At 47.2% G+C, this 26,150-nt stretch overlaps 1 protein-coding gene across 1 annotated transcript in view; it reads left to right on the top strand.

Annotated features, from left to right (window-relative positions):
- The window catches only part of LOC147114105 (organic cation/carnitine transporter 2-like), a 265,346-nt gene that overhangs the window by 159,766 nt on the left and 79,430 nt on the right, over positions 1-26,150 (top strand). The window contains exon 6 of the mRNA XM_085995726.1: positions 15,647-15,747. Coding sequence (XP_085851852.1) covers positions 15,647-15,747 — 101 coding nt within the window. The remainder of the gene's footprint in view (positions 1-15,646; positions 15,748-26,150) is intronic.

Genomic DNA, 26,150 nt, shown 5'->3' with positions numbered 1-26,150 from the left:
GCTGGGCCTGTTCCGCTTGGAATTCAGCTTGGCGCCGGGCCTGTTCTGCTTGGAGCCGGGCCTGTTCTGCTTGGGGTTCAGCTTGGAGACGGGCCTGTCTTACTTTTATTTCTATTTCACTGTCCGTATGCGCAGCTCTGGCTTGAGCTGCTACTAGCTTAGCCCGTGCTTTGGCGATGGCTATGCTTACTCTAGAACTACCCTATGACCGTGAACCAAGTTGCGATCTGTAGTAACCGGAGCTTATAGACCGATTGTCACGTTCTACAGTTTCGTCTGCCTGTTTAAGGTCTTCTACTTGCTGCAAAGCATTTTCGTTATTATCTTCTGACATGTTGATGTGAGGTAGATGTGCTCTACGAGGTTAAGGCTTACTCTGGGCTCCTCCTGCTCCGCTCTTCACAGCTAGCCGTATTGCTATCTTTTCACTGTACTGGCTACGCTAGACGTGCTCCTATCTAGCTATCCAGCAAGTTAAACACTCATTCAAAAATAATTCTTCTGAAGCCGGTTGCTGTTTTGAAGCTTTACTTGAACAAATTTGTGAAACTGTAAACAAAGACAAAGTATGTTTTGTACATAAACTGAGTACTATACATTCGATATTACATAAGATATAAACATATTTACAACAGTAGAATAGACTAATTGTATAACTAACTAACATTTGGACTAACTTCTATAACTATCAAATATTAATCTTTTATAAACATAGTATTATCAAAATATTACTCTGACAACGTTGCTATTATGCTAAGGAACAAAGATACTCACAGATATTGCGCTTGGCCTAACATATGAAATCAGATTACATTGGATTGTGAATGGAACCTCTCATGGCAGATTCTCCATTATTCAAGTCAGGTTCTTCCTAGCAAAACTGCTTCCTGGGGTCAACAGGAAGAAAGGTAGGAAGGTCAAATGACCTCTTACAGGAAGAAAGGAACAAAGGTCAAATGACCTCACACAGGAAGAAAGATCAGATGACCTTTCCAGCATACAAACTGTTAACACAATAACCACCACCAGAGGGTGCTATCTGCACACATAAAATGTTCATTGGTCCAGAACACTCAATATCCATGAGATTAGTGAAATATATACCAGGTAAAGTATGGGAACAAGCTGTACTGTTCGTGATCATGAAGAAATAGAAATGTCCAGCTTTTGAGTCTGGTGGACTTCGTTAACCCACAAGTGCCACGTCCACAAGAGGTGAGTGTACACTGAAAACCACTAGATTAGGAAGTCTATTTGAATCCTTCAGGTTGCTGCACGGTAACAAATTATGCTATGTTCCAAGGGAATTCCTACAAGGGTACCCATGTTCTTCGTGCTGAATCCTTGAAGTCTGAAAATGTCCTTCAGCACTGGCCACACCACTCCCTGTAGACTTTGGCAACTTTAAACAAATACATAAAGCACCAAACACTTGTAGAAGCGTAGCAACAGCCAGAAGAAATCAACCAGCAATTAACCTGTAATGATCCCTTAAATAGCGCGGGTGGGGGCGTCCACCCTGCTGCTGAACACATGTTCAGCTGACTGAGGTTAAGAGAGGCATGAGCTGGAGCATTGAGCTCCAAAATGTGGGCTTGGTGTCAAATCGGCATTGTATATGATTGACGTCATGATCTGTCTGTTCTGTATACTTCTGACGGGCATTCACTGCATGCACGTTAACATCTTCACCAATATGGTCATAGAGTCATAGAGTTTTACAGCACAGAAAGAGGCCCTTCGGCCCATCGTGTCCGCGCCGCCCATCCATCCCTGTCCAGTCTAATCCCATTTTCCAGCATTTGGTCCATAGCCTTGTATGCAATGGCATTTCAAGTGCTCATCCAAATGCTTCTTGAATGTTGTGAGGGTTCCTGCCTCTACCACCCTTTCAGGCATTGAGTTCCACATTCCAACCACCCTCTGGGTGAAAAAGTTCCTCCTCAAATCCCCTCTAAATCTCCTGCCCCTTACCCTGAATCTATGCCCCCTTGTTATTGACCCCCCTACTAAGGGGAAAAGTTCCTCTTTATCTACCCTATCTATGCCCCTCATCATTTTGTACACCTCAATCAGGTCCCCCCTCAGCCTTCTTTGCTCCAAGGAAAACAACCCCAGCCTGTCCAGCCTCTCTTCATAGCTGAGGCGCTCCATCCCAGGTAACATCCTGGTGAATCTTCTCTGCACCCTCTCCAAAGCAATCACATCCTTCCTATAGTGAGGCGACCAGAACTGCACACAGTACTCCAGCTGTGGCCTCACCAGCGTTTTGTACAGCTCCATCATAACCTCCCTGCTCTTATATTCCATGCCTCGGCTAATGAAGGCAAGTATCCCATATGCCTTTTTAACCACCTTATCTACCTGTTCCGCTGCCTTCAGGGATCTATGTACATGTACACCAAGGTCCCTCTGACCCTCTGTACTTCTTAGGGTCCTACCACTCATTGTGTATTCCCTTACCTTATTTGTCCGTCCAAACTGCATCACCTCGCACTTTTCAGGGTTAAATTCCATTTGCCACTTTTCCGCCCATCTGACCAACCCGTTTATATCGTCCTGTAGCCTGAGGCTTTCCTCCTCGCAATTTACCACCCCACCAATTTTCGTGTCATCTGCGAACTTACTGATCATACCTTTTACATTCTCATCCAAATCATTTATGTAGATCACAAACAACAAGGGACCCAGCACCGATCCCTGAGGTACCCCACTGGACACAGGCTTCCAGTCACAAAAGCAACCTTCGACCATCACCCTCTGCCTCCTGCCACTCAGCCAGTTTAGGATCCAACGCGCCAAGGCACCCTGGATCCCATGGGCTCTTACCTTCTTGACCAGTCTCCTATGCGGGACTTTGTCAAAAGCTTTACTGAAGTCCATGTAAACCACATCCACAGCATTTCCCTCATCCACCCCCCTAGTCACCCCCTCGAAAAATTCAATCAGATTTGTCAGACATGATTTACCCTTGACAAAGCCATGCTGACTATCCCCGATTAATCCTTGCCTCTCCAAGTGGAGACTAATTTTGTCCCTCAGAATTTTTTCCAATAATTTCCCTACCACAGATGTTAGGCTCACTGGCCTGTAATTCCCTGGTTTATCCCTGCTACCCTTCTTGAATAATGGTACTACGTTAGCTGTTCTCCAGTCCTCTGGTACATCCCCTGTGGCCAGAGAGGTTCTGAAAATTTGTGTCAGAGCCCCTGCAATCTCCTCCTTTGCCTCCCACAGCAGCCTGGGATACATCTCGTCCGGGCCTGGGGATTTATCCACTTTTTGGCCTGCTAAAACCGCCAGCACCTCCTCCCTCTCGATGCTAATATGTTCAAGTATGTCACAGTCCCCTTGCCCGATTTCTATGTCTGCATCGTCTTTCTCCATAGTGAACACAGATGCAAAATATTCATTTAAAACCCCGCCTACATCATCTGGCTCTACACACAGATTGCCACTTTGGTCCCTAATGGGCCCTACCCTTTCCCTGGTTATCCTCTTGCCCTTAATATACTTATAAAACATCTTAGGATTTTCCTTTATTTTGCTCGCCAGTGTTATTTCATGGCCCCTCCTCGCCCTCCTAATTTCTTTTTTAAGTATGCCCCTGCACTTTTTATACTCCTCTAGGGCTTCTTCCGTCTTTAGTCTTTTGTAACTGCCAAAAGCCCCCCTTTTATTTCTAATGCATTTTTGTATATCCCTTGTCATCCAAGGTTCCCTTTGCTTGTTGGTCCCACCCTTGACCTTTACAGGAACATGTTGGCGTTGTACTCTCTCTATTTCCCTTCTGAAAGTCTCCCACTGTTTTGATGTGGATTTTCCTATAAGTAGCTGCTCCCAGTCCACTTTGGCCAGATCCTGCCTTATCATATTAAAATCGGCCTTCCCCCAATTTAGAACCCTTATTTCCGGGCCGTCTTTGTCTTTTTCCATGACCACCTAAATCTCACCGAATTATGGTCACTGTCGCCAAAATGCTCTCCTACTGACACTTCCACCAATTGCCCGGCTACATTCCCCAGAATTAGGTCCAGTACCGCCCCCTCTCTTGTAGGACTTCCTACATGTTGGCTCAAAATGCTCTCCTGGATGCACTTTAAGAATTCTGCCTCTAAGCCTTTCACACTCTGACTATCCCAATTTATATTGGGGAAGTTGAAATCCCCCACTATTATTACCCTATTATTTTCGCACTTTTCTGAGATTTGCCTACATATCTGTTCCTCTATCTCCCCCTGACTGTTTGGGGGCCTATAGTACACTCCCAGCAAAGTGCTTGCCCCCTTTTTGTTTTTAAGTTCTACCCATATGGCCTCATTAGAGGAACCCGCTAATATATCATCCCTCCTTACAGCAGTAATTGACTCCTTAATTAATATTGCAACACCCCCTCCCCTTTTACACCCCCCTCTGTCTCGCCGGAAGATTCTATACCCCGGAATATTGAGCTGCCAGTCCTGACCCTCCCTCAACCATGTCTCCGTGATAGCAACAATATCGTACTCCCATGTGTTCAACAACAACTTCAGTTCATCCACCTTATTTGCAAGACTCCTTGCATTAAAATAAATGCCTTCCAGCCCTGCCATATTCTCTTTTGCCTTCACATATTTGCTCTGCCTTCCCAGCTGACTTGTTTTTCCCTCTGTATTTGGCTGTAAATCACCCCCTACTATAGCTCCACTCTGTACCCCATCCCCCTGCCAAGCTAGTTTAAACCCCCCCCAGCAGTGCTAGCAAACCTCCCCGCAAGGATATTGGTTCCCCTCTGGTTCAGGTGTAAACCGTCCGACTTGTACAAGTCCCACCTTTCCCAGAAGCAGACCCAGTGATCCAGGAAACTAAAGCCCTCCCCCCTGCACCATCCCTTTAGCCACGCATTCATCTGTTCTATCTTCTTATTCCTATACTCACTAGCACGTGGCACCGGGAGTAATCCAGAGATTACAACCCTTGAGGTCCTGCTCTTTAATCCTTCACCTAGCTCCCTAAATTCTTGCTGCAGGACCTCATCCCTCTTTTTACCTATGTTGTTGGTACCAATGTGGACCACGACCACTGGCTGTTCACCCTCCCCCTCCAGAATGCCCTGCAGCCGCTCAGTGACATCCTTGACCCTGGCACCAGGGAGGCAACAAACCATCCTGGATTCACGTCTACGACCACAGAAACGCCTATCTGTTCCCCTTACTATAGAATCCCCTACCACTATTGCTCTCCCACTCTTTTCCCCCCCTTCCTGGGCAGCTGGAGCACCCCCAGTGCCAGGAAGTTGGCTGTTGCTGCCTTCCCCTGGTGAGTCATCCCCCTCAACAGTATCCAAAGCGGTATACTTGTTTGAAAGGGGGATGTCCACAGGGGTTCCCTGCACTACCTGCCTGCCTTTGTTGCTCCGCCTGATGGTCACCCCCTGTGCTGCCCTACCCTGAGGCGTGAACAACTCGCTAAACGTGCTATCCACGAGCCTCTCAGCATCGCGCATGCTCCAAAATTCATCCACCCGCAGCTCGAGCGCCGCAATGCGGTCTACAAGTAGCTGCAGCTGGATGCATTTCCTGCACACATGGTCATCAGGGACACTGGCAGCATCCCTGACTTCCCACATGGAGCAAGAGGAGCAGAACACGGGTCTGAACTCTCCTGCCATGATTTACTCCTTTAATTAATTTAAAAATTTATTCAATACCCCAGTTACAGGTATACTCTAGGGCGCTTTATTTACCAACTATCCCCACTACACCACAGAAATTTAACACCACAGAATTCAAGCTTGTATTGAAAAGAGAGAAATACTCACCAACCAATCACTTACCTGCTCCCTGGTGACGTCACACTTGGATTACTTTTTACCTCTCTCCTGGAACCTGGATTGGTATGCCTCTGACTGCTCCCTTTTAAGCCTTCAAGCTCTCCCGCCTCGGGCTGCTCCCGCGCAGGTCCGCTGCTTCTCCGGTCTCGGGGCTGTGGGCCTCAGTGCCTCTGACTGCTCCCTTTTAAGCCTTCAAGCTCTCCCGCCTCGGGCTGCTCCCGCGCAGGTCCGCTGCTTCTCCGGTCTCGGGGCTGTGGGCCTCAGTGCCTCTGACTGCTCCCTTTTAAGCCTTCAAGCTCTCCCGCCTCGGGCTGCTCCCGCGCAGGTCCGCTGCTTCTCCGGTCTCGGGGCTGTGGGCCTCGGTGCCTCTGACTGCTCCCTTTTAAGCCTTCAAGCTCTCCCGCCTCGGGCTGCTCCCGCGCAGGTCCGCTGCTTCTCCGGTCTCGGGGCTGTGGGCCTCGGTGCCTCTGACTGCTCCCTTTTAAGCCTTCAAGCTCTCCCGCCTCGGGCTGCTCCCGCGCAGGTCCGCTGCTTCTCCGGTCTCGGGGCTGTGGGCCTCGGTGCCTCTGACTGCTTCCTTTTAAGCCTTCAAGCTCTCCCGCCTCGGGCTGCTCCCGCGCAGGTCCGCTGCTTCTCCGGTCTCGGGGCTGTGTCTGTCATGATTTGCCTGACAAGTGCGTGCGTGCGCCGCGGATGCCATTTTGGAGCTCTAAGGGCACTCATAGCGTCCCAAAAAATGGGCGCTACAGACCCGAATTTTGCGCCCAAGGAAGACTAAGGGAAAGACAAAGATACTAAATGAACATTTTCTCTCAGTTTTCACAGAGAAGCTGGATATTGGGATTATAGAATGCCCCGAGGTGGGTGTAAAATCATTAGTGAACTTTTTAAGGAGAAATGGTACTCAAACTCAATTCAAACAAATCACCGAGATCTGATAGTTTAAGTCTGAAGAAAGCTAGGGCAGAAACAGTGGATGTTATCTGTAATTTTACATAATTCTGTGTAAAAGGTAATTGTACAACATGAGTGCAGGCTGGAAAACGTGACATGTCTCTTCAGAAAAGGGGTCAGGATAACTCTGGAAATTATAGGCCTGTTAGTCTCTAGCCATTGGTAAACTATCTGAGTCTCTAATGCAGAATGAAATTATTAAGCAGTTGGAGAAACATAAGTTAATCGTATCAGCTTGCATGGTTTTCTTAAAGGCCGTTTTGAAAAATTAATTCTTGGGATGTGTTCCAGTAACACCCCACTTGGCTTAATATTGCAAATGCACCTGCCATCTGCAGAGCAGAGCTTGGGTTTCCAGCCCTCCAACATAGTCCTGGAGTCTCCAGCAATTAGTCTCCTGGACACTGCTATGAGAAAAATTATAGGGACATTAAAAAAATTGTGTGTTTCATACATTTTGTTTGAACACTTTTGTTTATTAGTTATAAAAATATTGCAGATGGGTAAAAAAGAATATTCGACTTGGCGAGATGGTTGGAGGCAGGAGATCATGAGATGAAATATCCAAAAATATGTGAAACCAGAGTGGACAACCTGATGCAGAGCCCTCCAGTGTAACACAGTCATTGTAGCTTACCAATTTTTGTAAAAGATTACAAGTAGCTGTGTCATGCCTGGAGACATGCTGTAGCCCTGTGTACAGGGCGAAGGCTGCTATTGAAAGAAAAGTGGGTCAGCCTCCAAAAGGCAAGCTTTCTGAAAGTCATGTGATCTACAGGAATAGGATGGGCCCTGCACAGTGTTCAGGGGCTTTCCTCTTACTTGATAATATCATTGCTCTCATACTTTCATACAAATTTACCAGCAGAGCTTTATACTCACTCAATACAATAAGCAATAATTATAATTTTGATTTTTTCACCCCCCCTTTCCCTGCCTCTGTACTTGTTTAAAACCTGTTACATCTCGAACCTTTTCCAGTTCTGACGAAAGGTCACCGACCTGAAACGTTAACTCTGTTTCTCTCTCCACAGATGCTGCCTGACCTGCTGAGTATTTCCAGCATTTTCTGTTTTTATTTTAAGTAATAATTATAGTTTAATTGTTTGAAATTAGTTTCCATTTCCTAATCAATTTCACAAAATCATCCTTACAAATAATTTCTCCCAGAGCTGCGGAACTTATTTCTTGTCCCCATTATTACCCTGACTGAGGTCAGCTAAATGACCCACAGAGTGGAGTATTGAACCTGAAACCTTTCTTATAGAAACATAGAAACATAGAAGATAGGAGCAGGAATAGGCCATTCGGCCCCTCGAGCCTACTCCGCCATTCAATGAGATCATGGCTGATCATCCAAATTCAGTACCCGGTCCCTGCTTTCTCCCCATACCCCTTGATCCCTTTAGCCTTAAGAAATATATCTAACTCCTTCTTGAATATATTTAATGAACTGGCCTCCACCGCCTTCTGTGCTAGAGAGTTCCACAGGTTCACCACTCCCTAGGTGAAGAAATTCCTCCTCATTTCTGTCCTAAATGGCCTACCCTTTATCCTTAGACTTTGTTCCCTGGTTCTGGATTCCCCGACCATCGGGAACATCCTTCCTGCATCTAGTCTGTCCAGTCCTGTCAGAATTTTATAAGTTTCAATGAGATCACCTCTCATTCTTCTAAACTCCAGCGAGTACAAGCCCAATCGACCCAATCTCTCCTCATACATCATTCCTGCCATCCCAGGTATCAGTCTGGTGAATCTTCGCTGAACTCCTTCCATGGCAAGAACATCCTTCCTCAGATAAGGCGACCAAAACTGCACACACTACTCAAGATGTGGTCTCACCAATGCCCTGTACAACTGCAGCAAGACATCCTTGTTCCTGTAATCAAACCCTCTCGCTACGAAGGCCAACATACCATTTGCCTTCTTAACCACCTGCTGCACCTGCATGCTTACCTTCAGCGACTGGTGCACAAGGACACCCAGGTCTCGTTGCACTTCCCCTTCTCCCAATCTATTGCCATTTAGATAATAATCTGCCTTCCTGTTTTTCCCACCAAAGTGGACAACCTCACATTTATCCACGTTATATTGCATCTGCCATGTTTCTGCCCAATCACCCAACATGTCCTAATCATCCTGGAGTTTCTCAACATCCTCCTCACAGCACACACGCCCACCCAGCTTTGTGTCATCTGCAAATTTGGAGATATTACATCTAGTTCCCTTGGCTAGATCATTAATATATATTATGAATAGCTGGAGTCCAAGGACCGATCCCTGCGGTACCCCACTAGTCACTGCCTGCCATTCGGAAAAGGACCTGTTTATTCCAACTCTTTGCTTTCTATCTGCCAACCAGTTCTCTATCCAAGTCAATACCTTGCCCCCAATCCCATGTGCCTTAACTTTACACACTAATCTCTTATACGGGACCTTATCGAAGGCCTTCTGAAAGTCCAGATACACCACATCCACTGGTTCTCCCTTATCTATTTTACCAGTTACATCCTCAAAAATTTCCAGTAGATTAGTCAAGCATGATTTACCTTTTGTGAATCCATGTTGACTTTGTCCGATCCTGTCACTGTTTTCCAAGTGCTCTGCTATTACATCTTTTATAATGGACTCTAGCATTTTCCCCACTACTGATGCCAGGCTTACCAGTCTGTAATTCCCCATTTTCTCTCTACCACCTTTTTTGAATAGTGGGGTAACATTAGCTACCCTCCAATCCATGGGTACTGTTCCAGATTCCATCGAATGTTGGAAGATGATCAGCAATGCATCTACTATTTCTAGGGCCACTTCCTTAACTACCCTAGGATGTAGATTATCAGGCCCTGGGGATTTAGTGGCCTTCAATCCCATCAATTTCCCTAACACCATTTCCCTACAAATACTGATTTCTTTCAGTTCCTCCCTTTCATCAGACCCTATGTTCCCCGGCATCTCTGGGAGGTTATTTGTGTCCTCCTTTGTGAAGACAGAACCAAAATTTGTATTTAGTTGGTCTGCCCTTTCTTTGTTCCCCATTATAAATTCCCCTGATTCTGACTGCGAGGGACCTATGCTTGACTTCACCAATCTTTTTCTCTTCACATATCTATAAAAGCTTTTACAGTCAGTTTTTTTGTTCCCAGCAAGCTTACTCTCATATTCTATTTTCCCCTTCTTAATTAATCCCTTTGTCCTCCTTTGTTGAATCCTAAATTGCTCCCAATCCTCAGGATTATTGCTTTTTCTGGCCAATTTATATGTCCTCTCCTTGGATCTTATGCTATCCCTAATTTCCCTTGTTAGCCACGGTTGAGTCACCTTTTTTGTTTTATTTTTATGCCAAACTGGGATGAACAAATTCTGCAGCTCATCCATTCGGTCTTTGAATGTTTGCCATTGCCTATCCACCATCAACCCTTTGAGTGCCATTCCCCAATCAATCCTACCTAACTCGCACCTCAGACCATCGTAGTTTCCTTTATTTAAATTTAGGACCCTAGTCTCTGAGTCAACTACTTCATTCTCCATCTTAATGAAGAATTCAATCATATTATGATTGCTCTGACCCAAGGGGCCTCGTACAACAAGATTGCTAATTAATCCTTTCTCGTTACATAATACCCAGTCTAAGATGGCCTGATCTCTGGTTGGTTCCTCGACATATTGGTCCAGGAAACCATCCCGTAAACACTCCAGGAATTCCTCCTCCACAGTATTGTTACTAATTTGGTTAGCCCAATCTATATGTAGATTAAAGTCACCCATGATGACTGCTGTGCCCTTATGGCACGCTTCTTTAATTTCCCTTTTAATGCCATCCCCAACCTCCGCCTTACTGTTTGGAGGTCAATATACCACTCCCACTAATGTTTTCTGCCCCTTGGTATTTCTCAATTCTACCCATACAGATTCCACATCATCAGAGCTAATATCCTTCCTTACAATTGTGTTAATCCCTTCTTTAACCAGTAAAGCTACCCCACCTCCCTTTCCTTTTTGCCTATCTTTCCGGAATATCAAAATCCCTGGATGTTGAGTTCCCAGCCTTGGCCATCCTTGGGCCACGTTTCCATAATCCCAACCAAATCATATTCGTTTACCTCTATTTGGCAGCCAATTCATCCACCTTATTACAAATGCTCCTCGCATTAAGACACAAAGGCCTAGAAATTCAGTAGGCTTTGCGCCCAGCTTTCGCCCAAAGAGGGCTTTTGCGCCACTTGCTGAGCTTTCGCCGCTATTCAGCGCTGCGGTAATGGCAGCGTTAGCCAGTAGCGCTGCGCCGCCACCGATGACGTCATCGGTGTGCGCAGTGCCCCGCTACTGCCCTGCTACCGGCCCAACCGCCATATTTAGTTGCGGCCGCCTCTTCCGCAGCGGCCGCAAACAGCGATCAGAAAACGGGGCCGTACTGTAGCCTTAGTGGGGCGCTTTAAGGTGGAGGTGCGGCCGGCCGCTTTTTCGGCGGCCGCCTGCCCGCACCTCCTTCACCGGCCTCCTCCACCCCCCCCCCCCCGCGGCATTGCCGGCTGCTTTCCGCGAACCCGGCACTTCTCCGTGGTGCCGGGCTCATTTGCCGGCACTATCCATCGGCGATCTCCCCGTTGCAGGCACCTCCCCCTTAAGAGAAGGAGGAGGCCTGCAGTACCGCAGCCTGCCGCTCCGCAGCGGGTGGCACAGCGGCGCCTAGAGCGCTGAAATTCAGTTTCAGCGCCCCAAGCGGGGGCGGGCACACCCTGGAATAGCGCCCGGTTCCGACTTGGGGCACAAAAACCGAATATCTGACGGGCCCAACTGGCTCCGCGCTCAGCGCTAACTTTTGGGCGCATGCCAGCTGGCGGGCCCAAAGTGAATTTCTAGGCCAAAGACTTCAGCTTATTTTTTAACGCTCTTAGACCTATTAGAATTATTATTTACTGTGGCCATGTTTGATTTAAACCCTTGATTTCTCTGACTGCCACTTTTGTTTTTCTCCTTCCTATCTTTTGCTTTTATCCTTTTTTCCCTTTCCTCTGTCCCCCTGCTCAGGTTCCCAACCCCCTGCCATCTTAGTTTAAACCCTCCCCCAGAGCACTAGCAAACACACCCCCTAGGACATCGGTTCCAGCCCTGCCCAGGTGCAAACCGTCCGGTTTGAACTGGTCCCACCTCCCCCAGAACCGGTTCCAATGTCCCAGGAACTTGAATCCCTCCCCCTGGCGCCATTCCTGTAGCCATTTGTGTGGCTCAGTATTGCATCCGGTGGTGCATTTATGCACTTAATCATTAGGGTAGCTACCTATGATTTAAATAAAAACAAACCTTAGCCTTGTACTTATCTCACTTTCATTTAGATCATTTTGATAAGGAAATGGTATTGTGAAGTTTTTCAGCCAGTTTGATGCCTCGAACAGTCCACAGCTAACATAATGGCCCATATTTTCCAATGCCTACGAGTGTGTACACACCCGTAGGGATATCGGAAATGCCTGTTTCAGTCATTCGAAGTGCATGCGCTGAAATTCGGCATTTCCGATCTGTCAAGAATCTTGACAGATCGGACACCTGCCCTGGAGAAGGGCCTCTGCGGGTGGAGACTTCCGCCTTCTGCAGAACCTCCGCCTGCTGAAATCACTTAAAAATCTTACGCCTGGTAAAAGCAGGCATAAGAGTTTAAAAAAGTTTTTTTTTAATTTGTTTTCACTCATTTATAATTTTAAAATACCTTTAAAAAAGGTAAGTTTTTTATGGCCTGTAATTTTTTCAAAAAATTAAATTTTTGTTTAAAATATTTAATTTAATGTAATTTTAACTCATTTTGAAAACATAATGGGCTAGATTTTCAGGGAGCCATCAGGCAGGGTTTCAGGCATGTGGGGGGGGAAAATCCCGACTTTGGGGGTCCCGCCACCATCCCGCCCAAAACCCCGCCCCACATAAGTTTCAGGGGCGGCGGGTACTTGCCCCGCACTGGGACCCGCTGAAACCAGGCGGGAAGGGATTAGTGCCAATTAACTGCCTGTTAACAGGTAGTTAACAGGCAGTTTTTAGCCTAATCCCCATTTTGAGGGGTTGCGTGTGGGTTTCCCAACGGCTCCAAACCACGCCAGTAGAGCAGGCGGGCCGTCGGGTTGAATGAGTTGGAGGGGTCGCGATGTCGGCGCTCAGGTGAATGATGGGTGCATGAGTGTAAAGGTAAGTGTGTTTGGTGTGTGTAAAGTGTGTAAATAACTTTTACTTACCTGTACTTACCTTCACAGCCTTTCTTCCTGTAGCCGTCGGGAGCGCATCATTCAGCCGGAACTTAAAGCTGAGCGGCTGCGATCTGTGAAAAGTGACAGCCTTCAGCTTTTAGTGCTGCTCAGATATCTAACTGAGTCTGCGTAGAAGGACTCAGCTTAGAAATCAGACTGGCAGCGTTTGACAGCTTCAAACAGCTGTGAGACACAGATATTTCATCTGTCAGAAATCTTGACAGATGAAATTGCAGTCTGTGATGTCACCTGTTGCCAGGTGGCAATTAATTGGCCTGCTGAGCCCGCTGGGCGGGTTCAACAAGGTCAATCAAGGGAAAATCACGCGGATTGGCCGGACGTCAAAGTAGGCGGGTCAGAAACCCGAAAGGGGAAGTCCCGCCTTCTTCCCGACAGGTTCCACAAAATTGGCCCCAATGTTTTTTTAAAATTTATTTAATGTTTTGATGGCTTTTTTCATTGATCCCCATTCATACTTTTGACAGGTCTATCTGTCAAAAGTTTGAAGGGGGATTCCCTTCTCCCATTGGCTCGCCTGGCCCATGTGATCCCAGGGACGCTTGCGAACCACATGCGCCCCTGGGATACGTGGGAACCTGCGCATTTAGTCGAGGAAAGGCCCAGGATCAGAAATGGCTGGACCTCGGAAGCCCTCAGGTAAGGGCGTAGATTTTTTCCCAATAGGTGGCATCCGCACGCATGAAGTCTCCTATCAGAAATTACTGGCCAATGCTGCAAAGTAGGCTGCCACAGCAAATCAGCAGATTGAATATCTTTCTTGGCACGTATGTTTACAAAGTGTCCCCTCCCCCATTTTTATAAACATTATGATTTAAAAAAATAGTAGCTTCGGATACAAATGTCGTGTCGCTGATCACACCACTGCACTCTTGTCTCTATACAGTTATGGGTAAGTCGCTCAGAAAGAATATCACTATGACAACAGAGAACTTTAAACAAATGTAAATTGTGTTCAAGACATTCCTTTTTTTTCATGCCAGTAAAGATTAATTTATTGTGCACAAACTACACAAAATGTTAATACATCTTGCCCAGTGCTCTCCACATGCTCAGCTCTGAGACTGAAGGACTTTCTATAATATAACTTAATTACAATTTCTATTAAAAAAATTATATAGCATACCATTAAACCACAAAAGCGTTTTACCTATCGAAGCACAGACTAGGAGGGATATGGTGTGAAAAGCAATCCTCTTTGAGGACTGAGCCAGAATCATCAACTGTGACACGACCCTGCATCAATAAAATGGGGCTTTTATTACATTTATACTGAGACCCACTTTTCTTATCTACAGGTGTTGCAGGGTCAACACGACAGGCAACAACGGGAGGGGAAAGAAAGTATCTGCAATGTGATAGTTTATACTGCACTGTTTTCAATTAGTTGCTGAATTCTAAGCACTGATTCAGAATTTGTGGAGTTTACCCTGTTAGTCAACGTTCAGATTTTGGATCTGTCCAGAGTCTATTTTGAATTTAAATGTGGAATGAGAGAATATTCAGCTCATTGTATATTCCTCATGAAAAAACATAGGATTCAAAAAGTGTTGAAATTCAATTTCCAATAAGCAGGAATTGTTGGTATTTTGGGGAAGAGTAAAGAAATTGCTCAGATTTCGGAAGTGTGGTTGTTGTAATTTTTCCTAATGTGAAGCATGATAATATCACACACAAGTGGCACAACATTTTCTATAACATCTTTGCAATGTACATGGTACATTTCTATAGACCTCTACCCAAATAATTCACAGAACTATTGATGGTAATTTGAATGGCCCAGAAATTCGGGTCGGGGGCTTCCCGCGGGTGCAAGCCCCCGACCTGCACTTACCTTGCACGCTGGCCGTTGAGCTGTGGGCCCCCGTGGAATTCCGATCTGGGGCCTGGTCCAGCTGCCGGCGCGCAGTGCTTGCGTATCCCAGGGGCGCAGTTAGTTCGATGCGTCCCCTGGGATCACGTGGGCCATGGGGAGCCAATCGGAGCAGGGAATGCTCCATTCATAAGTCATAAGTCAGGAAGTGCTGTCAAGACTTATAAATACTACGGCCCCAAAACAGCACTATATCTTCAAATAAATTTGAAAGAAATCACATTTTTTAAATAAACTATAAATTACATGAAATAGCTATTTTAAACAATAATTTACATTTTTGAAAAAAATAATTTTATTTTCTAACGGGGCTAAAAATAAACTTACCTTGCTTTAAAGTGTTTAAAAATAATAAACCTGTGGAAAAAATGTTTTAATTTTAATTAATTCACCACTTACCTTACGCCTGCTTTTTACATTTCTAACTTCTGCAGGCTTACCCTCCCGGGAAAACCTGCAAAAAAAACGAAGTTCGATGCGCACACGCAGCCCCTCCTGCGCACGCGTTCGACCTCTGAACCCCTTCGTTCAGAGGAACGGAAGTGCCGGTTTCCCACGCATGCGCAGTGCATGCAGGAAACTGGCACTTCCATTGGGCTTACGGGAGAGTACCCCGTGCGTACTCACCCGTGGAGACCCGAATTTCTGGGCCATTATGTTTTCTGGATCACCCATGCCCCAAATGAATAGTAATAAATAATAATATATTTTCTAATAATTTGCAGTAATACTGAATCCTCTCTGTTTTCGTTCCAGCTCGAAGATATAAAGGATAAAAATGTAAAATCTTTTGCAATTACACACTTGGTAAAAACCCGTAATATCCGAGCCATCACTATCATAAACTTCATAGTGTGGTAAGTATTAGAGCTAAGAAAAATCCTCAAACATGTTTCGCAAATAAATATGAGCTTCCGGCCTATTGTTTTAGGGACTCCATTAGAGTTATACTGTACAGCTGGTTTGCAGTCTCCATCTATTTTTCTACAGATCAGATCGGATTGGCAGAGAATTTGCTGCAACGGCCTTATTGGCGATGAAAGAGCTTTGATTGCCTTGATCCCCAGCACCAGTCCAAAGCCAAAATATGCTGCAAAACTCAATGTCATACACCACAGTGATAAGAACATAAGAAATAGGAGCAAGAGTAGACCATTTGGCTCTTTGAGCCTGCTCCGCCATTCAATAAGTTCATGGCTGATCTTCTACCTCATCTCCACTTTCCTACACTATCCCCATATCCCTTGCTTCCCTTAATATTCAAAAATCTATCGCTCTCTGTCTTGAATATACTGAACGACTGAGCCTCCACAGCCCTCTCGGGTAGAGAATTCCAAAGATTCACCACCCTCTAAGTGAAGAAGTTTCTCCTTATCTCTGTCCTAAATGGCCGACCCCTTATTCTGAGACGGTACCTGCATGTTAACTTTCAGTGATTCGTGTACAAGGACACCCAGGTTCCTCTGAACCCGAACATTTCCCAATCTCTCACCATTTAAAAAATACTCTGCTTTTCTATTTTTCCTACCAAAGTGGATAACTTCACATTTCTCTACATTATAATCCATTTGCCATGTTCTTGCCTATTCACTTAGCCTGTCTATATCCCCGTGAAGCCTCTTTGCATCCTCCTCACAACTTACATCCCCATAATAGTGACGGTCTAAGGAGCTTTGAACCTGTGCTACCTCTCAGAAGCGGGTCAGTTGTATACACAGGTCAGTTTTATTTGAAGACAGTGGCACAACTACTCAATGCTGTCTTATTGCTATTTATAAAATAGAAGAAAAAGTGGAAAAAAAGAAAGAATGGTACAGCACTGAAGGAGGCCAGTCATCCCGTCGTGCCTATGTTGGCTCTTTGAAAGAGCTATCCAATTAGTCCCACTCCCCTGCTCTACCCCATAGCCTAGCAAATTATTCTTTCTCAAGTATTTATCCAATTCCCTTTTGAAAATTATTTTTGAATATGCTTTCACCACCCTTTCAGGCAGTGCATTCCAGATCATAACAACTCACTGCGTAAAAAAAATGTTCCTGTAAGTCGCCTTTTGAACACCTTTATCAAATCTCTCCTTAACCTTCTCTGCTCTAAGGAGACCAACCTCTCCACGTAAGTGAAGTTTTTTGTCCCTGGTACCATTCTAGTAAATCTCCTCTGCACCCTCTCTAATATCTTTCCTAAAGTGTGGTACCCAGATTTGGCCACAATACTCTAGCTGGGGCCTAACAAGTATTTTATAAAGGTTTAGAATAACTTCCTTGCTTTTGTACTCTTGGCCTCTATTTATAAAGCCAAGGATCCCATATGCTTTTTTAACAGCCTTCTCAACTTGTCCTGCCATCTTCAAAGACTTTTTTAATTCATCCATGGGATGTGGCAAGGCCAGCATTTATTGCCCATCCCTAATTGCCCCTGAGAATGTACTGTTGAGCTGCCTTCTTGAACCATTGTAGTCCGTGAGGTAAAGGTGCTCCCACAGTGCTGTTAGGTAGGGAGCAATGTTCCCGCTAAGCTGCGCTCGCGCGTGGCTGCGCTATCATCTGCAAGGTCCCGCGCAGGCCGTTCACCAGCTTTTACTTTGTAAATACCGCACATGTGCGGAAATTTAAAGGGACCACGCATTAAAAGAAACAGGCCGCACAGAACAAAGCGCAGCTTACAGGGAACATTGGTAGTGAGTTCCAGGATTTTCACCCATGGACGATGAAGGAACGGCGATATATTGCCAAGTCAGAATGGTGTGTGACTTGGAGGGGAACTTGTAGGTGGTGGTGTTCCCATGCACCTGCTGCCCTTGTCCTTCTATGTGGTAGAGGTCGTGGGTTTGTCTACGTAGACCCCCAGGTCGTGCTGTTCCTGCACCCCCTTTAAAATTGTACCATTTAGTGCATATTGCCTCTCTTCATTCTTCCTCCCAAAATGATTCACTTCACACTTCTCTGCGTTAAATTTCATCTGCCATGCGTCTGCCCATTTCACCAGTGTCCTCCTGAAGTCTGTTAATATCCTCCTCACTCTTTACTACATTTCCGAGTTTCATGTCATCTGCAAACTTTGAAATTATGCTCTATACACCCATATATTAACATATATCAAGAAGAGCACTGGTCCTAATACCGACCCCTGGGAACACCCTTGCACACTTCACTCCAGTCTGAAAAGCAGCCGTTCACCGCTACTCTCTGCTTTCTGTCCCTTAGCCAATTTTGTATCCATGCAACCACTGCCCTTTTAATCTGAAAGAAAGAAAGAAAGACTTGCATTTATATAGAGCTTTTCACAACCTCAGGACATCCAAAAGCACTTTACAGCCACTGAATTATATTTGAAGTGTAATTACTGTTGTAATGTAGGAAACTCTACAGCAAAACTGGTCACAACAAGGTCCCACAAGCAGTCATGAATTAAATGACCAGATCATCTGTGTTAGGTGTTAGCTGAGGGAAAAATGTTGGCCAGGACACTGGGAGAACTCCCTGCGCTTCTTCGAGTAGTGCCGTGGGATCATCTATGTCCACCTGAGAGTGCAGATGGGGCCTTGGTTTAATGTCTCATCTGAAAGACAGTGCAGCACTCCCTCAGTACTGCACTGAAGTGCCAGCGTAGATTATGTGTTCACGTCTCCGGAGTGGGGCTTCTCCTCACAACCTGCTGATGCAGAGTGCGAGAGTGCTACCACTGAGCCAAGGCTGGCATCAAAAGGGTTAAACAGTTCATGCAAGTTTTATATTTTTATATTTTAAGCAACTTTATACATTTACTTGAGTTGATTAACATAATTAGTGTTCGTCTTTTCTTATTTTGTAATTTCTGATTGTTTTAATCTGTTTCAATTCACCATTATTGATCCGTTTTATCGAATGACAATGGGGATTTTAGTATTTAGAACTTTACAATGATAACGTGTCTGGAGGGTCTAAACAGCTTCATTTGGATAGAAGTGCCATTTCTGATTTTGGACAAGATCGGGTTTAATGCCTCCACCACCTGTGAGTAACCTGATATTAAATAACTGAAAATGACTTTAAAAAACTATACAGAACCATTTACTAGTTATATTGGTGTAGTGTAGTCAGTTTCTTAGGGGGTGAAATTGGGGATCGCCCCATTTGGGGTGCTAACTTTTGAAATGTTGAAAATTTAGCACCAGACGCTAAGGATTCTGAACTTCTACTAAATTGGGTGTTAGCGTCCCAGGAATGAAGTGGGGCACTAAATGAAACGCTAATGACCTCAGTGGAGCGCTACAGGGGCACTACCAGCAGAGTGCTAATGAATTTCAGGTGCTATGCATTCAGCAATGATCCTTCACACTGGTTCCTTCCAGCTCTTAAAGGGGAGGTTGCATCATTGTGCAGATGCTCATTTTCAGCATTGCTGGTTTTGAGGCGACCTACGAGCAACTGAATCCCCTGATGGCTATGGCTGTTCCCTCTTCCAGGGAGAGGACTTGTCGGTTCACAGACGTGGCATTGGAGGCATTGGTGGCTGGAGTGGAGCGAAGGAGGCCAATGCTGTTCCTGGCCACTGGAAGGAGGCCATCGCCTCAGGTGTTCAGGGCAATGTGGAGGGAAGTGACCCAGGAGGTCTCGGCCAGTAGTCTGGTGGAACGCAGCCTGACACAGTGCCGCAAGAAATTCAACGACCTCAGTCGGGTGCTCAAGGTGAGTACATGCTTCAACAGCTCCTACATACCAGCATCTGAACCTCAGTCTGTGCACACTGCGCAAACCACCACACCGCCACCACTCGCCCACCGAACATCTTCACCTACTCAAACTCACATCCACATCTCACACCTTGCCTACAACCACAGCTATTCAATGACAGCAGGCATATCTCCCAAACACATAGCTGGACTCTGACTCAAACACATTTGTTTCTCTTGCAAGCCAAGATGACCCACAATAGGAGGGAGCAGCAGAGAACAGGCAGGGGTGATGTGCAGCTCCAGCAGCTTTCAGACCTGGAGGAGCGAGTGCTGCGACTCATTGGGCAGCAGGAGGTGGGCGGCGTGGCCGTCGGCAAGGTCGACCCTGTTGGGGACAACAACGGTATCTTCATCCCCCCTCCTTCTCTCAACCCACTTCCCCCTCACACCACAAACCTGTCCCAATTTCCAGCTCCTGATACTGTCTGCATTCCTTGCTCCCTTCCTGCCCCCCTGCCCTCACCTTAACGTGAGTCTTCTGCCTTTATGCTTTCAGCTAATCAGCAACCAGATGACCAGCCTGTCCCTGAGCCCCCCACTGAGAGTGAGGTAGGAGAAGAGGAGGAGGAGCAAAGCACCGCGTCACTGCATCGCTCACCCGCAGGCGCCACCTCAGATACTGGCACTACGCAATCTTTAGGGGCAAGTTTAGTAGAGGGGTCTGCAGTGGGTGATGCACCGGGGACGAGCGGGCTGCAGCAAGGCCAGGGGAAAGGGTAGCTCAGGTGGCAGCTCCCCGGAGGACGAGTTCGCGCATGAGTTCTGCTACACAGGACTCAGATGAGGACCTCAATGGGGAGGCGTTCACAAGAAGGGTAATGGGCATGTATACCGAGATGATAGGTGCAATGGCAAGGGTGCCCCAGAGCCTCTCAGCAATGGTAAGGAGCATGGAGGAGTCCACCTCCAACATTGCACAGAGCTCTGCGCACACCATGGAACCCATCATTTTCACTGTGCAGAGGATAGTGGACGCTCAGAGAGACCGTGCAGATCCAGACCTCATGATGGGTATGATGGGCGATCTGGCAGCTTCCATTGCAGCACAGGTGGAAGCGACGCAATGTCTTAGTGCTGTAATGCAGTCAATGGTTGCTACCATCGAGTCTCAGACTGCTTTCATGCACTCTCAGCTTGATGCCACAAAAGCTCTGACTGCTGCCATCATCACTGGGTGCACCACAGTCCACCGGGGATCTCACGGTGCTGCAGCAGCCCAGCAATCTGTGCTCCAGCAGATTGGTAGGGATGCTGATGTGCTGCCCCGGGGGAGTGGCAGTGGGTCAGTGGAGCAGGAAGCTGCTGTCCTCTCTCAGGAGGACAGCATTCCTGATCCCACCACTGCCACTCCACCATTCCACTTGTCGCTGCCTGTCATCCAGCCAGCCCAGACTGCCGCCACCTAGCCTGAGGTGGTGCAATGTACAGCCAGGCCTTCCAGGCCCAGAGCTGGTTGAGGGCATCCTGCAAGGCCATCTGTAGTATCTGGCACTGACACTCAGCAGCCTTCCAACAGCCCTGCTGCAGCCGCTAGGGAGACACTACATAGGAGCACTAGATTAGCAAAGGGGACTGTAAAGAGGGGAAGCAAGGGTTTGCACAAGGGTGATTAGTCAATATTTTTGTATATATCTGGTTAATGGGTTTTGATACATTTATTACTGGAATGTTGCAGATTTGGTGCTATGTCTTATTTCAGTTCTGGGGTGTGGTGTGGAATCACAAAGTGATGGAATGATAACGACATGGTCAGCAACCAGAACGAGGATTCAAAGTCACTGGAAATGACGTCTGATGCGACAGTCATGCTGTTTGTCCTCCTGTTCCTCCTGCTCCTCTTCTTCCTCCTCCTCCTCCTCCTCCTCCTCTTCCTCCTCGTCTTCTTCTTCATCCTCCTGAGGTGCGGCTATGCTTGGTGGCAATGGCTGCACCCTCATAATGGCCAAGTTGTGGAGCATGCAGCAGGTGATGACGGAAGTGCTACCTGCTCATCCGATTACTGGAGGGCTCCTCCCGAACGGTCAAGGCATCGGAACCGTTGCTTGAGCACTTCGATGGTCTGCTCAATGATGTTCCCGGTGGCCGCATATCTCTCATTATATGAGTGCTGGGCACGAGTGTTGGGGTTGCGGAGGGAATCATGAGCTAGGTGGAGAACTCATAGCCCTTGTCTCCCAGCAGCCACCCTCGAGCTTGATGTGGTGGCTGGAACAGATCTGGCACACCGGTCTCGAACAGGATGAAGGCATCGTGGATGCTACCAGGATAGCGGGCATTGACGGTGAGGATTCGCCATGTGTGTTCACACACCAACTGCACATTTAGTGAATGGTAGTCTCTGCGGTTACGGAATACCTCAGGATTATTATGAGGTGCCCACAAAGCGACGCGGGTGCAGTCAATGGCGCCCTGCACAATGGGGAAGCCCGCTATCCTGGCAAAGCAACATGCATGCTCGCACTGCTTCTCTCTAGTCAATGGGAAGGAAATGTAGTCCCTTCTCCTTCTGTACAGAGCATCTGACCTGGTGGATAGAGCAATGGACGGCAAACGGGAAATGTTGGAGATGTCACCTGTCGCACACTAGAATGATCCACTTGCGTAGAAATTGAGGGTGACGGTGTCCTTGACTGCCACTGAAAGAGACAAAGGCCTCAATTTTAACTGACCCGTGGAGTCGGGATTAGAGGCGTGCGGGGGGTTAAAGTCCTGAATTCGGGGGTCCAGACACCATCCCACCCCAAACCCGCCTCCATGAAAGTTTCAAAGGAGGCGGGTACCCGCCCCGCACTGGGACCCGCCTACCCGAGGCGGGAAGGGATTAGTAGCAATTAACTGCCTGTTAACAGGTAGTTAACAGGCAGTTTTTAGCCTAATCCCTATTTTAAAGCTTGAAGTGTCGCTTCCCGATGGCTCCAAACCACGCCAAGTTAGAGGAGTCGGGCAGTTGGGTTGAAGAACTTGAAGGGGTCGAGATGTTGGTGTACAGGCGAGTGATGGGTGCATGAGTGCAAAGGTAATTGTGTTTGGTATGTCTAAAGTGTGTAAAGAAGTTTAAATTACCTGTACTTACCTTTTTAGCCTTCCTTTCTCTAGGTTTCGGGAGTCCCTCATCTCATCGGCACAGAAAGCAGAACGGCTGCGAACTGTCAAAAGTGACAGCCTGCAGCTTTCTGTGCCGGATAGATTTCTAACTGAGTCTGTGTAGAAGGACTCAGGTTAGAAGTAAGACTGTCAGTGTTTGACAGCTTCAAACAGCTGTGAAACACTGATATTTCATCTGTCAAAACGTCTTGACAGATGAAATTTCAGTCTGTGACGTCACCTGTTGCTGGGTGGCCCTTAATTGGCCTGCTGAGCCCACTGGGCGGGTTCAGCAAGGTCAATCAAGTTAAAATCACGTGGCTTGGCCGCATCTCGATGGAGGCGGGCCTACAACCCCGAAAGTTGTAGTCCCGCCTCCTTCCCGACTTCTGAGTGAAAATCACCCCCATAGTGGTCCTGATCAGAGGCTTGAGGCCTGGCTGCAGGAGGTGGTAGAGCTTTGCGACCAAGTCCTTGCAGAAGCAGAGCCTTCAAACATACTGGTCCTCAGTGAAAATCATGTAGGAGAACTGCTGCTGGAATACCATGGGTGAGTAAAGCCTCCTATTGAGAGCCCTGTTGGCCCTCCTACCTCTGGCTACATTTTGCACTCATTCTCTGTGCCTCAGTTGCCTCCGATGTTGACGCTGGAGGGCAAGGTCCAGTGCCAGTAGAGCCCCCATGAAAGGATACAACTATTGCACTTTCAAATCTCCCCTCAATGAAACTCAATGGGGGAAATATTCAGTTGCTTTGTGCCTCCCGTTAGCACCCTGAGAGGGCGCTAATGGGGCGCAAAGCAACTAGCGCCCTGGCGTGGCGATGTTTGCACCACTCGCGAAATTGACCAGTCATTTTGCGGCTGCACTAAACACTACCGCCACGAACTCCTGCGCCCGTAGATTGTGACGTCAGTCGAACATGCAACGCCCCGATAGCGCCCCAGACCGGATATTGAGTGGCGCCCCCTGCCTTTCCGCCTGCCGCTAACAACGACAAGTAGAGGGGAGCGTTTTGCAGTTGGGAAGGGACTGGGGGAGTGCTATTTAAAGGCGGCCACTTCCTGCCATTTTTTGTCGGCGACATTTTTGCACCACGCATTCTGAGAGAGAGAGAGAGACTTCTGGAGAGATTCAATGCTGTGTGAAGAAGTTTTGGGTACTGAGCAGCACTTTGCGGGTTCATTTTGAATTGACCTTCCTTGCATCGATTTAGAAGAGACTATGGGGGCTGCACTCTGAGCTCTTCCCCTGGGCCTCTCCACTGTTCTTTCCAGCAGAATTCATGTACAGGTCTCTCCAGGCTGAAATTCAAGGCTGCAATGAGCAGGGTGTGGATGGAGAGCAAGATTGACCCTCCCCTTTAAGAACTGGCCGGCGCCATTGTGTCTGTGTTCCATTGCTGACTGACATCACATGAGCTTCGCCAGCGCTCTGAGGTAGCGCCTCGCTCCTCAACGTTAGCGCCTTAAGAGAGGTGTGTAGCGCCTGACTTAGCGCTCCAATCACCTCCAGGGGCAATAGAAGCCAAGTTTGCAGTCGGAGGCTATAATTAGCGGCAGGTGCTAAACTTTGCGCCGGCCAATAATTGTGCCCCAATTGGGGCGATACCGAATTTCTCCTCCAATGATCTTTATGTACCAGACACTCACTGAAATGAAAAACACACAAATCGGTCAAAAGTCCTCTTTGCCGTTGTGAAATTAACAATGCAGCAATGTTGGCCGACGAAAACTACATCGGAAATGGATGCCTTTAAATAGCGCTCCTCTCGGGGACATCCGACTGAAAGCCATCCCCTCTACCTGTCACTGTTAATGGCAGGCGCACAAGCAGGGGGCAAGAGGGAGTTTTGCATCCGGGCGCAACCAGGGCGCTGTGCACGGCAATGACATCATGATCTCCGGGCGCAGGAGATTGGGTCACTATGTCTTACCGCCGCCACAAAACTCCCGCCGAATTTAGCGGGAGGTGTTGATATTGCCGAGCCCAGTTGCAAACCCATTTGAACCCCATTAATGCCCCCGGAGGTGCTAACGGGAGATGCAAAGGAGCCCAATTTCTAGCCCTTAGTAAATTTTAAAAAATTTTAAGCTTTTAAAACGTGCCCTTTGGTGTTCTTGTGCCTAACAAAGCAGCTTAATTTTAAGAGCCTTCTCAAAGGCCCGCAAATGGGCACAATTAGCGGAAACCCGCACTGGTGATTAATTCCGTCTGGGGGACGTGGCCAGTTTTGTGGGCAGGGCCAGCTTCCTGCACCATGTTTTTTGAACCAGCGCAAAACCAGGTCAGAGGCTAGGTATTCTGCGGTGAGTGACTCACCTCCTGACTCCCCAAAGCCTTTCCAACATCTACAAGGCACAAGTAAGGAGTGTGATGGAATACTCTCCACTTGTCTGGATGAGTGCAGATCCAACAACACTCAAGAAGCTTGACACCATCCAGGACAAAGCTGCCCGCTTGATTGACACCCCATCCACCACATTAAACATTAACTCCCTCCACCACTGGCGTTCCGTGGCTGCAGTGTCTACCATCTACAAGATGCACTGCAGCAACTCACCAAGGCTTCTTCGGCAGCACCTCCCAAACCCACGACCTCTTCCACCTAGAAGGACAAGGGCAGCAGACGCATGGGAACACCAGCACCTCCAAGTTCCCCTCCAAGTCACATACCATCCTGATTTAGAATATATCACCGATCCTTCATCGTCGCTGGGTCAAAATCCTGGAACTCCCTACCTAACAGCACTGTGGGAGTACCATCACCACACGGACTGCAGCGGTTCAAGAAGGCTGCTTGCCACCACCTTCTCAAGGGCAACTAGGGATGGGCAATAAATTATGGTTTTGCCAGCGGCGCCCACATCCCATAAACGAATTTTTAAAAACAGATTGCGAAACCTCTATTTGCACTGAATGTAATTTGCAGTTGAAATTCATCGATCTTTTGCACTGGTTTGGGCAATTTCAGGCCAATTGTGCTGAAAAAAACCAAAGCAACCGAGCTGAAACTTCAGGCCAATGTTTCCATCTTTTACAAGGAGCAGCCAGCACTGTCTGTTTAAACAGCTTTTACTTTCTGAAGTCCAGCAATGACACTCAGTCACATTACATCCAACTTTTGGCCAGACTTGCTTCAAACTGCCAAAATTCACTCACCTGAGACAATTACATTCACGTGATGGACAGTTCTAGTACTTAAACCCAGAATCGTGGGAACCAAATACTCATAGTTCCAGATTGACACAGGGCCAGATTGACACAATGCTCCTGACTTTATTTTATTCCTTCATGGGATGTGGGCATTGCTGGCAAGGCCAGCATTTATTGCCCATCCCTAATTGCCCTTGAGAAGGTGGTGGTGAGCCACCTTTTTGAACCGCTGCAGTCCGTGTGGTGATGGTACTCCCACAGTGCTGTCAGGTAGGGAGTCCAGGATTTTGACCCAGTGACGATGAAC

This window comes from Somniosus microcephalus, chromosome 8 (genome assembly GCF_052327205.1).
Source record: "Somniosus microcephalus isolate GS21.2 chromosome 8, FLI_Smic_1.0, whole genome shotgun sequence".
NCBI classification, from domain to species: Eukaryota; Metazoa; Chordata; class Chondrichthyes; order Squaliformes; family Somniosidae; genus Somniosus; species Somniosus microcephalus.
Note: the sequence above shows the minus strand (reverse complement) of the source record. Positions and strands in the feature narration are given on the sequence as shown.